The 13,679-nt window shown below is 50.2% G+C and overlaps 1 protein-coding gene across 1 annotated transcript in view; it reads right to left on the bottom strand.

The window, feature by feature from the left end:
* The window catches only part of INTS8 (integrator complex subunit 8), an 83,710-nt gene that overhangs the window by 7,182 nt on the left and 62,849 nt on the right, over positions 1 to 13,679 (bottom strand). The window contains exon 26 of the mRNA XM_077270937.1: positions 2,639 to 2,682. Coding sequence (XP_077127052.1) covers positions 2,639 to 2,682 — 44 coding nt within the window. The remainder of the gene's footprint in view (positions 1 to 2,638; positions 2,683 to 13,679) is intronic.

Genomic DNA, 13,679 nt, shown 5'->3' with positions numbered 1-13,679 from the left:
GAACTCAGAGGCCCTGTGTTTAACGGTGTGGCCGTTGAGTCCTGGGTACTGAGGCAGAAGGGGTTGCCTCAGACGGTGATATCTACCATGCTCCGCGCACGCAAGCCTTCTTCTATGCGCATCTACCACCGCGCCTGGAAGGTATACTTCGCCTGGTGCAGGAAGCAGGGACGTTTCCCCCTCCGTTTTTCTATCCCTCACATTTTGGAATTCCTCCAATCAGGCGTAGACTTGGGTCTGGCTCTCAGCTCTCTTAAGGGCCAAATTTCTGCTCTCTCGGTTCTTTTTCAGAGAAAGATTGCAAACAGATTGCAGGTCAGGACCTTCATCCAGGGTGTTTCTCATATGGCTCCGCCTTACAAGATGCCCTTGGAACCATGGGACCTGAACCTAGTTCTCCGTGCTCTTCAAGAGCCCCCCTTTGAGCCCTTGCATGAAGTGTCTTTGCTGTTCTTGTCTTGGAAGATTGCCTTCCTCGTGGCCGTCACGTCTATTAGATGTGTCTCTGAGCTGGCAGCTCTGTCGTGCCGACCTCCTTTCCTCGTGTTCCACCAGGACAAGGTGGTTCTGCGGACATGTCCGACTTTTCTTCCGAAGGTCGTTTCCTCCTTCCATCTTAATGAGGAGATTGTCCTTCCCTCACTGTGCCCTGCTCCTTCCCACCGCACGGAAAGGGCGCTCCACACTCTGGACTTAGTGAGGGGTCTTAGACGTTACGTCTCCAGAACTGCGTCTCTCCGTAGGTCAGACGCCTTGTTCGTTCTTCCGCAGGGGCCACGGAAGGGACTACCTGCTTCCAAGGCCTCCATTGCCAAGTGGATTCGTTCCGCCATCCAAGAGTCCTACCGTGTCAAGGGTCACGCCGCACCTCCGGGGATCAAGGCTCATTCTACCCGGTCAGTCGGCGCGTCCTGGGCCATCCGGCACCAGGCATCGGCAGCGCAGGTCTGCAAGGCTGCTACATGGTCCAGCCTGCATACATTCACGAAGCACTACCATGTGCACTCTCAGGCCTCGGCAGACGCGTCCGTCGGTAGGCGAATCCTACAAGCGGCAGTGTCTCATCTGTAGCTCGTAGGCACGCACAGCATTTATAACTTCTTGTTGGCCCACCCAGGGACTGCTTTGGGACGTCCCATTCGTCCTGTGTCCCCCAATGATACGTAGGAGAAAAGGAGATTTTTGTGTACTCACCGTAAAATCTTTTTCTCCGAGTCATCATTGGGGGACACAGCACCCTCCCTGTTAGCCTAGTTGGCTCAATTGTTCTTTTCAGTCTGTGTTTTGACTATGACATGTTTTCTGTTTGTTAACTGGCTTACTCCTACTGCTTTGTTACCGAACTGGCTCTGGATTGTCCAGCCTGTGGGTGTATACTGCAGGGGAGGAGTTAATCTTTTGTGTGTGTTTAACTTAGTGTCCTCCTGGTGGCAGCAGCATAACACCCATTCGTCCTGTGTCCCCCAATGATGACTCGGAGAAAAAGATTTTACGGTGAGTACACAAAAATCTCCTTTTTTCAGACTACAAGACACACTTTTTCCCCCCCCAAAAAAAGGGGTAAATGGGGGGTGCGTCTTATAGTTGGGATGCAGGCTTACCAGCAGTGGTGTGGCGGCGGCAGAGGTGCGGGGATGATTAGGCGCAGTGAGCGGGGTCCCTTCCACAGGTGAGGTGACACAGCGGCCCGGTAAGCAGCAGAGTCGGGCGAATCATGACTATCGGTGGCGGCAGCCATCTTCCTGCGGCCGCGTGTGCGCAGATGGAGTGCTCTGCTTCCCGGGGCTTCAGGAAAAAGGCCGCGGGAGGCCGCAGATGGAGATCGCGGCGGCCATTTTCCTGAAGCCGAGATCTAAATCTGTGAACTCTGCTTCAGGAAAATGGCCGCCGCGATCTCCATCTGTGCAGCCATTTTCCTGAAGCCCCGGGAAGCAGAGCACTCCATCTGCGCACGCGCAGCCTCGGGAAGATGGCCGCCGCCACCGATAAAGCCATGATTCACCCAGCTCTGCTGCTTACCGGGCCGCTGCCTCACCCCACCTGAGGAAGGGACCCTGCTCACGTCATACCGCTCATTGCGCCTCATCATCCCTGCACCTCTTCCGCCGCCACAGCACTGCTGCAACCCCCTCTTGGACACCAGGCCGTGGCATTGCCCTCCTAAACAGGAAGGGACCCTGCTCAGGTGCACGCCATATCGCCCACCGCAACACTGCACCTCTGCCGACACCATGCCTCCTGTGACTCTGTTCTGCCAGCACCCAGGTAAGATACTGTAAATTTGGACAATAAGACGGACCCATATCTTATAAAATTTGCAATTTGCACCTCAAATTTGGGGTGCGTCTTGTGGTCCGGTGCGTCTTATAGTCTGAAAAATACGGTACATAGTATACTTGCGGTCACATGATCGGCCAACACAGAAGATTGCTTACAGCACGCACTGTGAGGATTCGCATAGAATTACTGCAGATTTGTGGCTTAAGACTGGACAACCCCTTTAACTCCTGAACAGACACTGCACCCCGGGACTATTAAGATACTGTCTAATAGTGACCAATCTTTAAGACATTTAAAAAAAAAAAAAAAAAAAAAGACTGGTTTTATGGAGGGAAGTAAAGAAATAAAATTAACTCACCGCTATTTGTCTCTTATCAATCTCTCCCCTTTTATGATGAAGGTCTGAAGAAATGGTTAAGGCAAAACTGGTTTTAGAAATACAAAGAAGCAGTGAAATGGACAAGAAGAGGGTGGTGCACATAGAATGTGGCATAATGTTGCCTTACACGGCACATGGCTTACTTACAGCAATATTTTTTACCCAAATAATAATAAAAACAAAACCATTGAGCCAGATATGTTACAGCTTTTATTCCCGTATTCTGACTTCTATAGCTTTGAAAAGTCACAACATTTTGACAACTTGAGGATGTGCAAAAACATTTTGACTTTTGGTGTTCTCATGCCGTTTTTGCCCATTTGTGACAAAGCGGGCAGGACAGGGCTGTAAGTGGGCAGGACAGGAGTGTCAGCGGGCAGGACGGGAGCGTCAGCGGGCAGGACAGGAGCGTAAGCGGGCAGGACAGGAGCGTCAGCGGGCAGGACAGGGCTGTAAGCGGGCAGGACAGGGCTGTAAGTGGGCAGGACGGGAGCGTCAGCGGGCAGGACGGGAGCGTAAGCGGGCAGGACGGGAGCGTAAGCGGGCAGGACAGGAGCGTAAGCGGGCAGGACAGGAGCGTCAGCGGGCAGGACAGGAGCGTCAGCGGGCAGGACAGGAGCGTCAGCGGGCAGGACAGGAGCGTCAGCGGGCAGGACAGGGCTGTAAGTGGGCAGGACAGGGCTGTAAGTGGGCAGGACAGGAGTGTAAGCGGGCAGGACAGGAGTATAATTGGGCAGGACAGGAGTGGCAACTGCTGTTCATCACATTCATGACTAGCAATGGCGTTTGCTACCCCACAAATCTTTCTGCAGCAGGGACTGGAGTAGGATTTATGGTAAGGAACACATGAAAATGCTCGCCACTCGTCCGGCACTCTAATTATGAAGCAGCGTCTGACTCCAGCACATCAAGACTGGAGTGAAAAACGCTGATCTTGATGTATAGGGCAGCGCAATTTAAAGAACTTGAAGGAATTGAAAAAAAGACATATGGCTTAGAAATCAATACACACACAAAGCAGCCTTACATTAGGCTGTTTATTTTTGCCAGTGGGTTTCATTACCCATTTTGCACTGTTTGGCTTTCACAGGCTCTTTGTTTTGCTGTATATTCAATGTTCTTGTAGTATGTGGTGATAAATCAGCTCACAAAAGCTCAGAAAGAAAAACAAGTTATGAACTCTCACATCATAACTTGGACAACCCCTTCTCAATCCATTTTCCCCCCAGTAAAATAACACTTATACTACACTCTGGCACTATTAACCGGTGTCAGCATTGGCTCTACCAGGACTCACGTGACCCGACATGTGATCCCTGTGGCCAATCAGCGCCTGATCCACTCTCCCCCTCCTTTGGACAAAATCAGACATCTGGAGGAAGTGATCGTTGCGGTTGCTTTCTCACTTCCTCTGGATGTCAATTACATCTGTAGGAGAGTGAAACCGATTGGCCACAGGGATCGCGTGGAATACTGCCCTGGAAAAGCCAGGGCCGACACTGCTGGAATGACGCCGATACCGGAGGGGAGTATAAAGGTTCGCTCACACGAGCACATCACACGGCCAAGTGCTATGTGATAAAACATTGCATTACACTCGGACCAGTGTTATTCTTTGGGGAAGCTCAGATCTGCGATTATTATATATTGATATATTGCAGCATGCGGCTATTGGCAGCGTATCTCCTATGACGCGCACCCTCTCAAGTCAATGGATGTCATCCCAGTGCAATCCGATATACCCGATACAGGCAATCGAGGGGATGGAGAGATTACGGTCTCCGTCTCATCTGCACCTGTGCTGGGATTCTCTCATGCGAGGGGGATCGGAGCACTGACGCACGGCTCAGGCATCCGATGCTGTGCGCTAATGTGACCCCGGCCTAAGTCTTATTATTTTACTGGGGGAAAATATAGGGCTTGAGCGTAGTGGACAACCCCTTTTACAGTATCTATGTTGCACTATTTCTGACGTGTTAAAGGCAAATGGTGTGTGGAGCCTGTGAAAGACACATTCACTCCCTGACATTCTATAGAAAGATATTTTGGGGGGGGATATTGGAGTTGAGCAAAAAGATTTTCACCCTAGTCTTCACTACCTTGCCTGGTGTATTAGAAGGTAGCACGATATCATGAACTGTATGCCGGACCGGGGCAGTGTGAAAGTTTTAGCTCAACTCCAGTGGAATATTCTCCAACAAGTATGGCTTCTAATAAAAAATAAAAAAACAACGACAACCACTCTCTGTATAAGACTGGGAGCGCACAGGGCACGAGCGTCACCCAGGTGCAGAAGGAAGAATAACCTGGTCGGGCTTCTATGGAGGACTGGACGTCTAATCAGGACAACTTTTATTCTTCCTCATCTGTAGAACCAATGCCATCACACTAATTAGAAAGCCTCCATATAAAACGGAAGATGGCATGAGGTGTAATCCTCACTCTTTACCGCACTGCAAAAAAAAAAAAAAAGATAAAAAAAAAAGCTCATAATTCCCTTTAACTACAGGGTGATCACTGCAAAAAAAATAAAAATCCTGTGTATAAAAGTCATCTTTATTTTTCTTTCTATTTTTCATCCAATCCCATGCTTATCATCCTACATCAAGCCTGAACACAATCCTTTGCTATATTACTGGGGTAAATATCACATCCTGCCGGGATTTAGTCCCATTTCTGATAAAACAAAAACAAAAAATGAAGGATGGATATTAGTTTACATAAAGGTTGTGCACATGAAGCTTATGTTTCTTCTGTCCACATGTGGATCACTCTGGAAGACACAAACCTGGGCTGTGTGTGGTCAACCAGGGGACAGAAAACTAGTTCGGGTGGCGTTGTCTTTTGTGGTGTCAACTGTTGCCGGTATCAATTTCCACTGCAGACATAATGGCCTTCCCTCCTCCATTAGGCTGAGTAGTCCTGAGCATGCCTTCCATACATTGAAATGCGAAAACATCACAGCTGCATTTCATCTACTATGCAAAGTGGTCCCATAACACGACCACGCCGTTTTACATCCAAATCAGATGCAGAAAACAGCAAAAGGTTCTTCTGGTTACCGATGGAAAGCAAACAAATTCCAAAAAAGATCTAAATCATGGCACTATATAAGTAAAGAAATATTCACCATTATCATCATCATCACTGTCCCCTTGGGGCTCACCATCTACATTCCCTATCAGTATGTCTGGAGTGTGGGAGGAAACAGGAGAACCCGGAGGAAACCCACGCAAACACGGGGAGAACATATCATCTCCAGGGAGTTTGTGTACTTGGTAGGATGTGTACCCAGCGCTGCAAAGAAACAACGCTACCGTGCCGCCCACATGAAAACTGCTGACACTTTTCCCAGGACCAGTTTTAACAAATTTTGTTATTTGTAAAACTAAAATGTTAGTGCTATATAAAAATAAAGATTATTATTATTATTATTATTATTATTAAAATGCGGTCTTAGATTATTATTATTATTATTATTATTACCGTATTATTTTAAGATTAATCTACTTGGGATGGACAAAAGGGGTTAATGAGGCAATGTCCCAGTCTTATGCAATTAGCTGTAAAATATACAAAACAGAGATTTTTGTGTACTTACCATAAAATCCTTTTCTCCGAGCCAATCATTGGGGGACACAGGACCATGGGTGTTATGCTGTTGCCACTAGGAGGACACTAAGCAAATACACAAAGAAATTAACTCCTCCGCAGTATACACCCTCTTCTGGCTCTATCCTGAACCAGTTCGGTGCCAAAGCAGTAGGAGCTCACAAACAGAATTGCAATATGTCAAAAATCAATAATGACTACAAGCCAACGGGCTAACAGGGCGGGTGCTGTGACCCTCAATGATTGGCTTGGAGAAAAAGGATTTTAAGGTGAGTACACAAAAATCCCTGTTTCTCCTTCGCCTCATTGAGGGACACGGGACCATGGGACATCCTAAAGCAGTCCCTGGGAGGGAAAGCATCACAACAGGTGAAACCTCACAAGAAGCCTACAGATGCGAAACTGCCGATCGCAGAATCTGTTTGCCAAGGGCCGCATCTGAAGAGGCTTGAAGATGAATGTTGTAATGCTTAGCAAACGTGTGAAGACTGGACCAAGTCGTAGCCTTGCTGTGCTGATGCCTGGTGTCGAATGGCCCAGGAAGCCCTCACTGACCGAGTGGAGTGTGCCTTAATCCCGACCGGGATAGGCTGACCTTTTACACGGTAAGCTTCTTGAATTGCTGAACGGATCCATCTAGCTATCGTGGCCTTAGAAGTAGGCAGACCTTTTCTGTGACCTTCCGGAAGCACAAAAAGGGCATCCGAATTGCGGAAAGATGCTGTTCTGGAGATGTACTTTCTGAGAGTCCTCACCAGGTCCAAAGTGTGAAGAGCCTTCTCAGTTTGGTGGACTGGAGCTGGACAGAATGAGGGCAGAACTAGGTTTTCATTCAGATGAAAACTCGAGACGACTTTAGGCAGGAAGTACGGGGACGTCCTGAGCACGACCTTGTCGTGGTGGAAAATCAAAAATGGAGGTTTGCACGACAAAGCTGCCAGTTCCGAGACCCGTCTGATGGATGTTATTGTCACAAGAAAGGCAACTTTCCATGAAAAAAGAGAAAGAGTAACATCCTGTATTGGCTCGAAAGGAGTCTCTTGTAAGGCACTGAGGACCAAGTTAAGGTTCCAAGGTTCCAAAAGGCATCTTGTATGGGGGGACAAGATGCGAAACTCCCTGCATGAAGGTCCTAACCTGTGGTTTGGAAGCTATCTGACGCTGGAAGAGGATGGATAGAGCAGAGATTTGGCCCTTGAGAGAGGCCAGCGCTAGGCCTGAATCCAATCTCGCGTAAAGAAACTCCAGAATGGAAGGGATGGAAAACGCCAACGGGGAACGACCCTTATCTTTACACCAGGAGAAAAACGTTTTCCAAACGCGATGGTAAATACGCATGGAAACAGGCTTCCTAGCGTTGATCATGGTAGATGCCACGTGACACGAGAACCCGGCCTGGGCTAGAACCCAGGATTCAATGGCCAGGCCGTTAACTCAGAACTCTCGAGTTCTGGTGGCCAATGGGTCCCTGGGAGAGTAGATCTGGACGATCCGGTTACCGCCAGGGAATGTCGGCGACTAGATGTACTAGCTCCGCATACCAAGCTCGGCATGGCCAGTCTGGAGCGACGAGGATCACCAGAATGCCTTCCACTTTGATTTTCCGGATGACCCTTGGGATCAGCGGAATAGGAGGAAAGATGTAAGGGAGGCGAAATTGGATCCATGGGAGTACTAGAGCATCCGAGCCGATGGCGAACGGATCGCGGGACCGAGCTACAAATGTCAGGACCTTGGCGTTTAGCCTGGAGGCCATAAGGTCCACATATGGAGTGCCCCAACTCTGGCAAATCTGATGAAAGACTTCCGGGTGAAGAGACCACTCTCCTGAGGCTATGCCCTGGCGGCTGAGAAAGTCCGCCGCCCAATTCTCTACTTCCAGAATATGAACTGCAGAGATGAGCGAATGATTTGTCTCGGCCCAATGTAGAATGTGGGTCACTTCGATCATCGCCCTTCTGCTTCGAGTGCCTCCCTGGCGATCGATGTACGCCACAGCTGTGGCGTTGTCTGATTGGATCCGGACGGGACGTCCGGCCAAAAGGTGATAGTATTAATGAAGAGCCAGTTTTATTGCTCAGATCTCGAGGATATTGATTGGAAGGTTGGCTTCCTGAGTAGACCAGCGTCCGAGAGCCGAGTGGTGACGAAAGATCGCACCCCAACTGAGGAGGCTGGCGTCGGTGGTCACTACCAGCCAGTGTACAGGGAGAAACGACCTTCCCTGATCCAATGACGACTTTGCCGTCCACCACCTGAGAGACCGCCTGATCCAGGGTGCCAGACAAAAGCGGTGACCCAAGGAGGCTGGATTCCTGTCCCAGGCTGATATCAAAGCCTGCTGCAGGGGACGGAGATGAAATTGGGCAAACGGCACCGCCTCGATGGATGCCACCATCTTCCCGAGGACCTGCATGGCGAACCGCAGAGAGAGCGGCCAAGTGATAGAAATTAGGCTCCCCGGATTAGAGAAGAAGTCTTTTCCGGAGGGAGAATTACCAACCCTCGGGAAGTGTTCAAGATCATCCCCAAAAAGGGAATTTGCTGGGATGGAACTGGGGAAGATTTCTCCAGGTTCACTAGCCAACCTAGACGAGACAGAGTGTCAATGGTGACACTGACGCTCTCTGTGCAAGCCCGATAGGACGGACCTTTGATGAGAAGATCGTCCAGATAGGGTAGAATCACCACGCCCCGGGAGCGTAGTATAGACATGACGGCTGCCATGACTTTTGTGAATACCCTGGGGGCGATGGCGAGCCCGAAGGGCAAAGTAGTGAATTGAAAATGATCTTCCCCGACTGCAAAGCGTAGAAATCTTTGATGATTTTCGAAGAATGGAATGTGAAGATATGCGTCTTTGATGTCGATTGACGCAAGATATTCCCCTGTTTCCAGAGAAGCGATGACGGAGTGGGGCACTGTGATGAATTTGTTCAACAACTTTAGGTCTAGGATGGGACGCATGGTTCCGTCCTTTTTTGGGACGACAAAGAGGTTCGAGTAAAAGCCCTTGAATCTTTCCTTGGGAAGAATCGGAACGATGACTGCACTATTGCGGAGGGCTTGTAAGGCCCGGTAAAAGGGGGCTGCATGCGCCTTGGACATTGGAAGACGAGACTGGAAGAAACGAGTTGGGAGGGATGTGAATTAGATCTTGTATCCAGAAGACACGAGATCTCTGACCCATTGGTTTTGAATGACCGTTAACCAGACTTGGCGAAACCAAATCAGACGGCCGCCAACATTGCCTGTGTCCTCCGGATACGGCAAGAAGTCATTGAATTTGTGGGAAGGGGCACTTTTGGGCCTGGATCGGGGAGATATGTTTCTCCAGGAGTTAGAAGGTCTGAAGGAAGGTTGGGAACCCCTGCGTGGGGGCCGAGACAAGCTAGCGGACTAGCGGATGCGGCTGTGGATGACCAGCCTGTGGTACTGTGAAAAGGTCGGAAGCGAACCTGGGATTGGTTCTGAAAGGGGCGATTTGGCCTACGCTGAGGGAGGAATTTGCTTTTTCCTCCAGTAGCATCCGAGATAATCTGATTGAGTTTATCTCTGAACAAACGCCCGTATTGGTACGGTAGGGAAATCGAAGATTTCTTTGAGGTGGAGTCTGCCTGCCATTCTCGGAGCCACAATGCTCTCCTGATGGTCACGGCGTTTGCGGCTGCAAGAGCGGCACAATTAGCCGCATCTAGAGAAGCATGAAGTACGTAATCCCCTGCTCGGGTGATCTGGTAGGCAAGACTGGTCACCTCGGGCGGCAGGCTATTGTTCCTACTGGTTTTCACTATGGCCTCAGCCCAGGCCACCATAGCTCTAGCTACCCAAGTGGTGGCAAAAGACGGAAATAGCGTTGCTCCGGCAGCCTCAAAGACCGACCTGGCCAGGTTGTCAATCTGACGATCAGTGGGATTTTTAATGGAAGATCGGTCAGCCAGAGATAGAAGAGTTTTTGAAGAGTCTTGATATGGGTGGATCAACTGCAGGGGACTCAGTCCACTCCTGTCTTAAGAGTAGTTGCAAAAGGGTACCGAGCTTCTAGCGGTTTGAGTCCCGTGAAACGCTAATCTGGGCGACTTCTATGCCTCTTAATGTCCGTAAACTCAGGGTGGTTAGCAAAAACCCTGTGAGGACGTTTTGTTCTTTTATAAGACACTGGGTGATCCGGATTAGTACCGAGTTCTTCGTCCAATTCCAGAGTGTGATTAACCGCCTCGATGAGAGAATCTATAGACTCCTGCAACTCAGGGGAGTCTGGGTCTGGGGCCTCATCTGACTCATTCTGAGTCGGGTTCGCTGCGCTCCCCTGGTGAGGGGGAACGAGACACAGAGCTACCAGATGTAGAGGCATCGGAGTTTCTTGGGGACGGGTCACGGGTGAGTTTTCTAGAAGAATGTGTCCCTTTTGTGGCCGTCCTGCCCACGTCTGGGGAAGGCTCATGTGTGGCTGAGGGGCCCTCTACTGAAAGAAGGGAGATGCCCTGGCTTGAAGAGGAGTCACGAAAGGACTCTAAGGCCTTGGTGAGAGAAACCATGGACTGAGTCAAGGAAGAAGCCCATTCTGGGGGGCTGGCACCGCTGTGTGCTACAGTAGCGGGGGGGTCCTGGGGACCTGAGGCATCGCAAACCATACAAAATGGGTTAGGGTGCCCCCGAGGCAGAGAGACATTGCATGGGGCACATGCGACATACACCACTGTGAGCGCTTTATCAGCTCTTTTAGTAGGTTTTGATTGAGACATATTGTAAAAAGGGTGGCTACCACAGGTAAGAGGCCTCCATGAAGGGTTAAGCGGTGTGCCTACGGTGGAAGGGTTAAGATGTGTGCGACTGCTGTGTAGGGGTTAAGCTGCTAGCTTACCCAGGTCCTGTGTCCTGCGCCGTGCCCCCAGAGAAGTCGCCTGCTGCGGTGCCTGGCGTGCAAATGGCATCCCCCGTCTTCCTGCTTCAGGAGGAAGACCGCAAGAGTTAGTTTGGGGCTTCTCGTGGATAACAAGAAGCGCCAGAAAAAGTGGATGGAAGAAATGCCCGGGGGCCGTGGCTGCATAATACAGAGTCCCGGAAAGGCAGGGCTATTCAGGATCCCATAGAAAGAGCAAAGGGTGGGGCGGAGCGGCCGGGAGGGCGGGGTCGGGCCTACCTAAGCCAGAAGTCGGGGACTTAGGGCTTGTTTCCATTTGCGAGAAACACGTCCGTGTCTCGCATGTGGAAACCAAGCTCTGGTGCAGGCACTTGGGAGTGGAGTGTGCGGCTGCATAGCAACACATGGAGCCGCACGCTCCGCTATGGAGTGCCGGCACCAGAGCTTGTTTTCCACATACGAGACACGGACGTGTTTCTCGCAAATGGAAACAAGCCCTAAATTAGAGGCCGTGATGATGGAGACGGCAGGGGGGACAATTGCAGCTGCGGCGGGGGAGCCGGCCGTGGAGACCACCGCAGCCAGGACGGCGGCAGAAGACAGCCGCGGCCAGCGGAGAGGACGGAGGGTGCAGGAAGGCAGGGACTTATTGGCCACGGCGGTAGTGAAGGCCGCGGTGCAGCATTGGATCCCCCCGGGGGCCCGGACATCAACACAGGACCCCGGGGAGGGAGGTAAGGAGTCCTCCCTCCAACTGAAATGGCCATACGCACTGCGAGCAGAGTCGGGAGCGCTGGGCCACAGACGGCGAAAGTCAGCCGCGCCGTCCATCCTCAATCCACCATCCCTTTGATAGGGAGGTGGAGAGGGCACGATAGTTTCCTGACACCAGCCGCTTCTCTTAGTGGTGGTGCAGTGGGGCCATACAAAAGCCACAAGGGAGCTTCTCCTTCACCTATTTGGGGGGCAGGCCGGCTGAAGTCCTGGCTCCAGAAGGGGGTACGTGGGGGCGACACCCCATGTTCCCGTCCGTTGTTGGGGTGGGGAAAGCGGACCCATTAACGGAATCCGTCGCCCCTGTGAGAGCCCAGGCCGACACGGAGGTTGCAGGAGGGGGTCCGGGGAGGTGACACTCCGCGTTCCCGCCTGGTGATGTTTTGGGGAGATGGGGACCTTGAAAGGCCCCGTCGCCCACTCAATCCGTGGAAAAAAGATAAATAAAATAATATTAAAAAATAAAATAAGAAAATTGGGGTCTGACCGTAGTGCCTCCTACAGACACTAAGCAAGAACTGGTTCAGGATAGAGCCAGCAGGAGGGTGTATACTGCGGAGGAGGAGTACATTTCTTTGTGTATTTGCTTAGTGTCCTCCTAGTGGTAGCAGCATAACACCCATGGTCCTGTGTCCCCCAATGAGGCGAAAGAGAAATGCATATCTGGAAATAGGGACATGTCACCAAAATATTTCTGCACATGCACAGGCAGCCTAAAGATGCCGGGGAAATATTGTGGGGCCTCAAAAAAAATAAAATAAAGTGCAGTATTGTACGAAATACAAGGATAAATAGTGCATGGCAATATTATCACAATACAGATTATTTTCCATTGTAAACAAATTGTCATGGGCATACCGCGACAGAGTTGCCAGAAGATCGCAGCATTTAGTCACACAAATCCCTGCACTGATTGGAACTGCTTCATCATCCTATTAAACAGTGCAGGTTTTTCCTTTTCTATGTCATTGCACAGGTTAACCAATTTAGTTGATCTCCTGGAGCTCTCCATCCTGAATTGTCTCAGCTGCTCTTTGTTGGCCACTCCACTCTGGTATATATGCTCACCACTGGCACATCGAAATTGCCAGTGATAATTCATTCTAGTAGGCGTTTGGAGAGTATGTTCTGGAGATTGATGCATGGATTTGGTTTGAGTGCTGGTTAGTGATGAGCGAATATAATCGGTACTCGAGATTTCCCGAGCACGTTCGGATGTCCTCTGAGTATTTGTAAGTACTCGGAGATTTAGTTTTTAGTGCCGCAGCTGAATGATTTACATCTGTTTGCCAGCATAAGTACATGTGGGGATTCCCTAGCAACCAGGCAACCCCCGCATGTACTTATGCTGGCTAACAGATGTAAATCATTCAGATGCGGCACTGAAAACTAAATCTCCGAGTACTTACAAATACTCAGAGGACACCCGAGCATGCGCGGGAAATCTCGAGTACCGAGTATATTCGCTCATCACTAGTGCTGATCCTTAGCCACATCTATTTGGTTTATCCCTCCTATGAATCCTGCGTTCCACTTTATTGTTTTGTGAGTGTATATGTTTGATTGTAGTTTTCTTTTATCCCTATCAGTCTTCCCTTGTCTGTCTGGTTAGTGTAATCCTATACACTTCAGCCTCACACCTCGCTGGGTGGGGAAGGAAACAGATAAGGGCTAAGATAGGAGCATAGCAAGGTAAATAGCAACTTTGTGTCGCCTGCGCATGTCCGTAAATCTTTTGGATGATGGATTCCCATCTTTGGCCTTATAGCC

Source organism: Ranitomeya variabilis, chromosome 6 (assembly GCF_051348905.1).
Source record: "Ranitomeya variabilis isolate aRanVar5 chromosome 6, aRanVar5.hap1, whole genome shotgun sequence".
NCBI lineage: Eukaryota > Metazoa > Chordata > Amphibia > Anura > Dendrobatidae > Ranitomeya > Ranitomeya variabilis.
The sequence above is the reverse complement of the archived record's forward strand: the minus strand, read 5'-3'. Positions and strand labels throughout refer to the sequence as shown.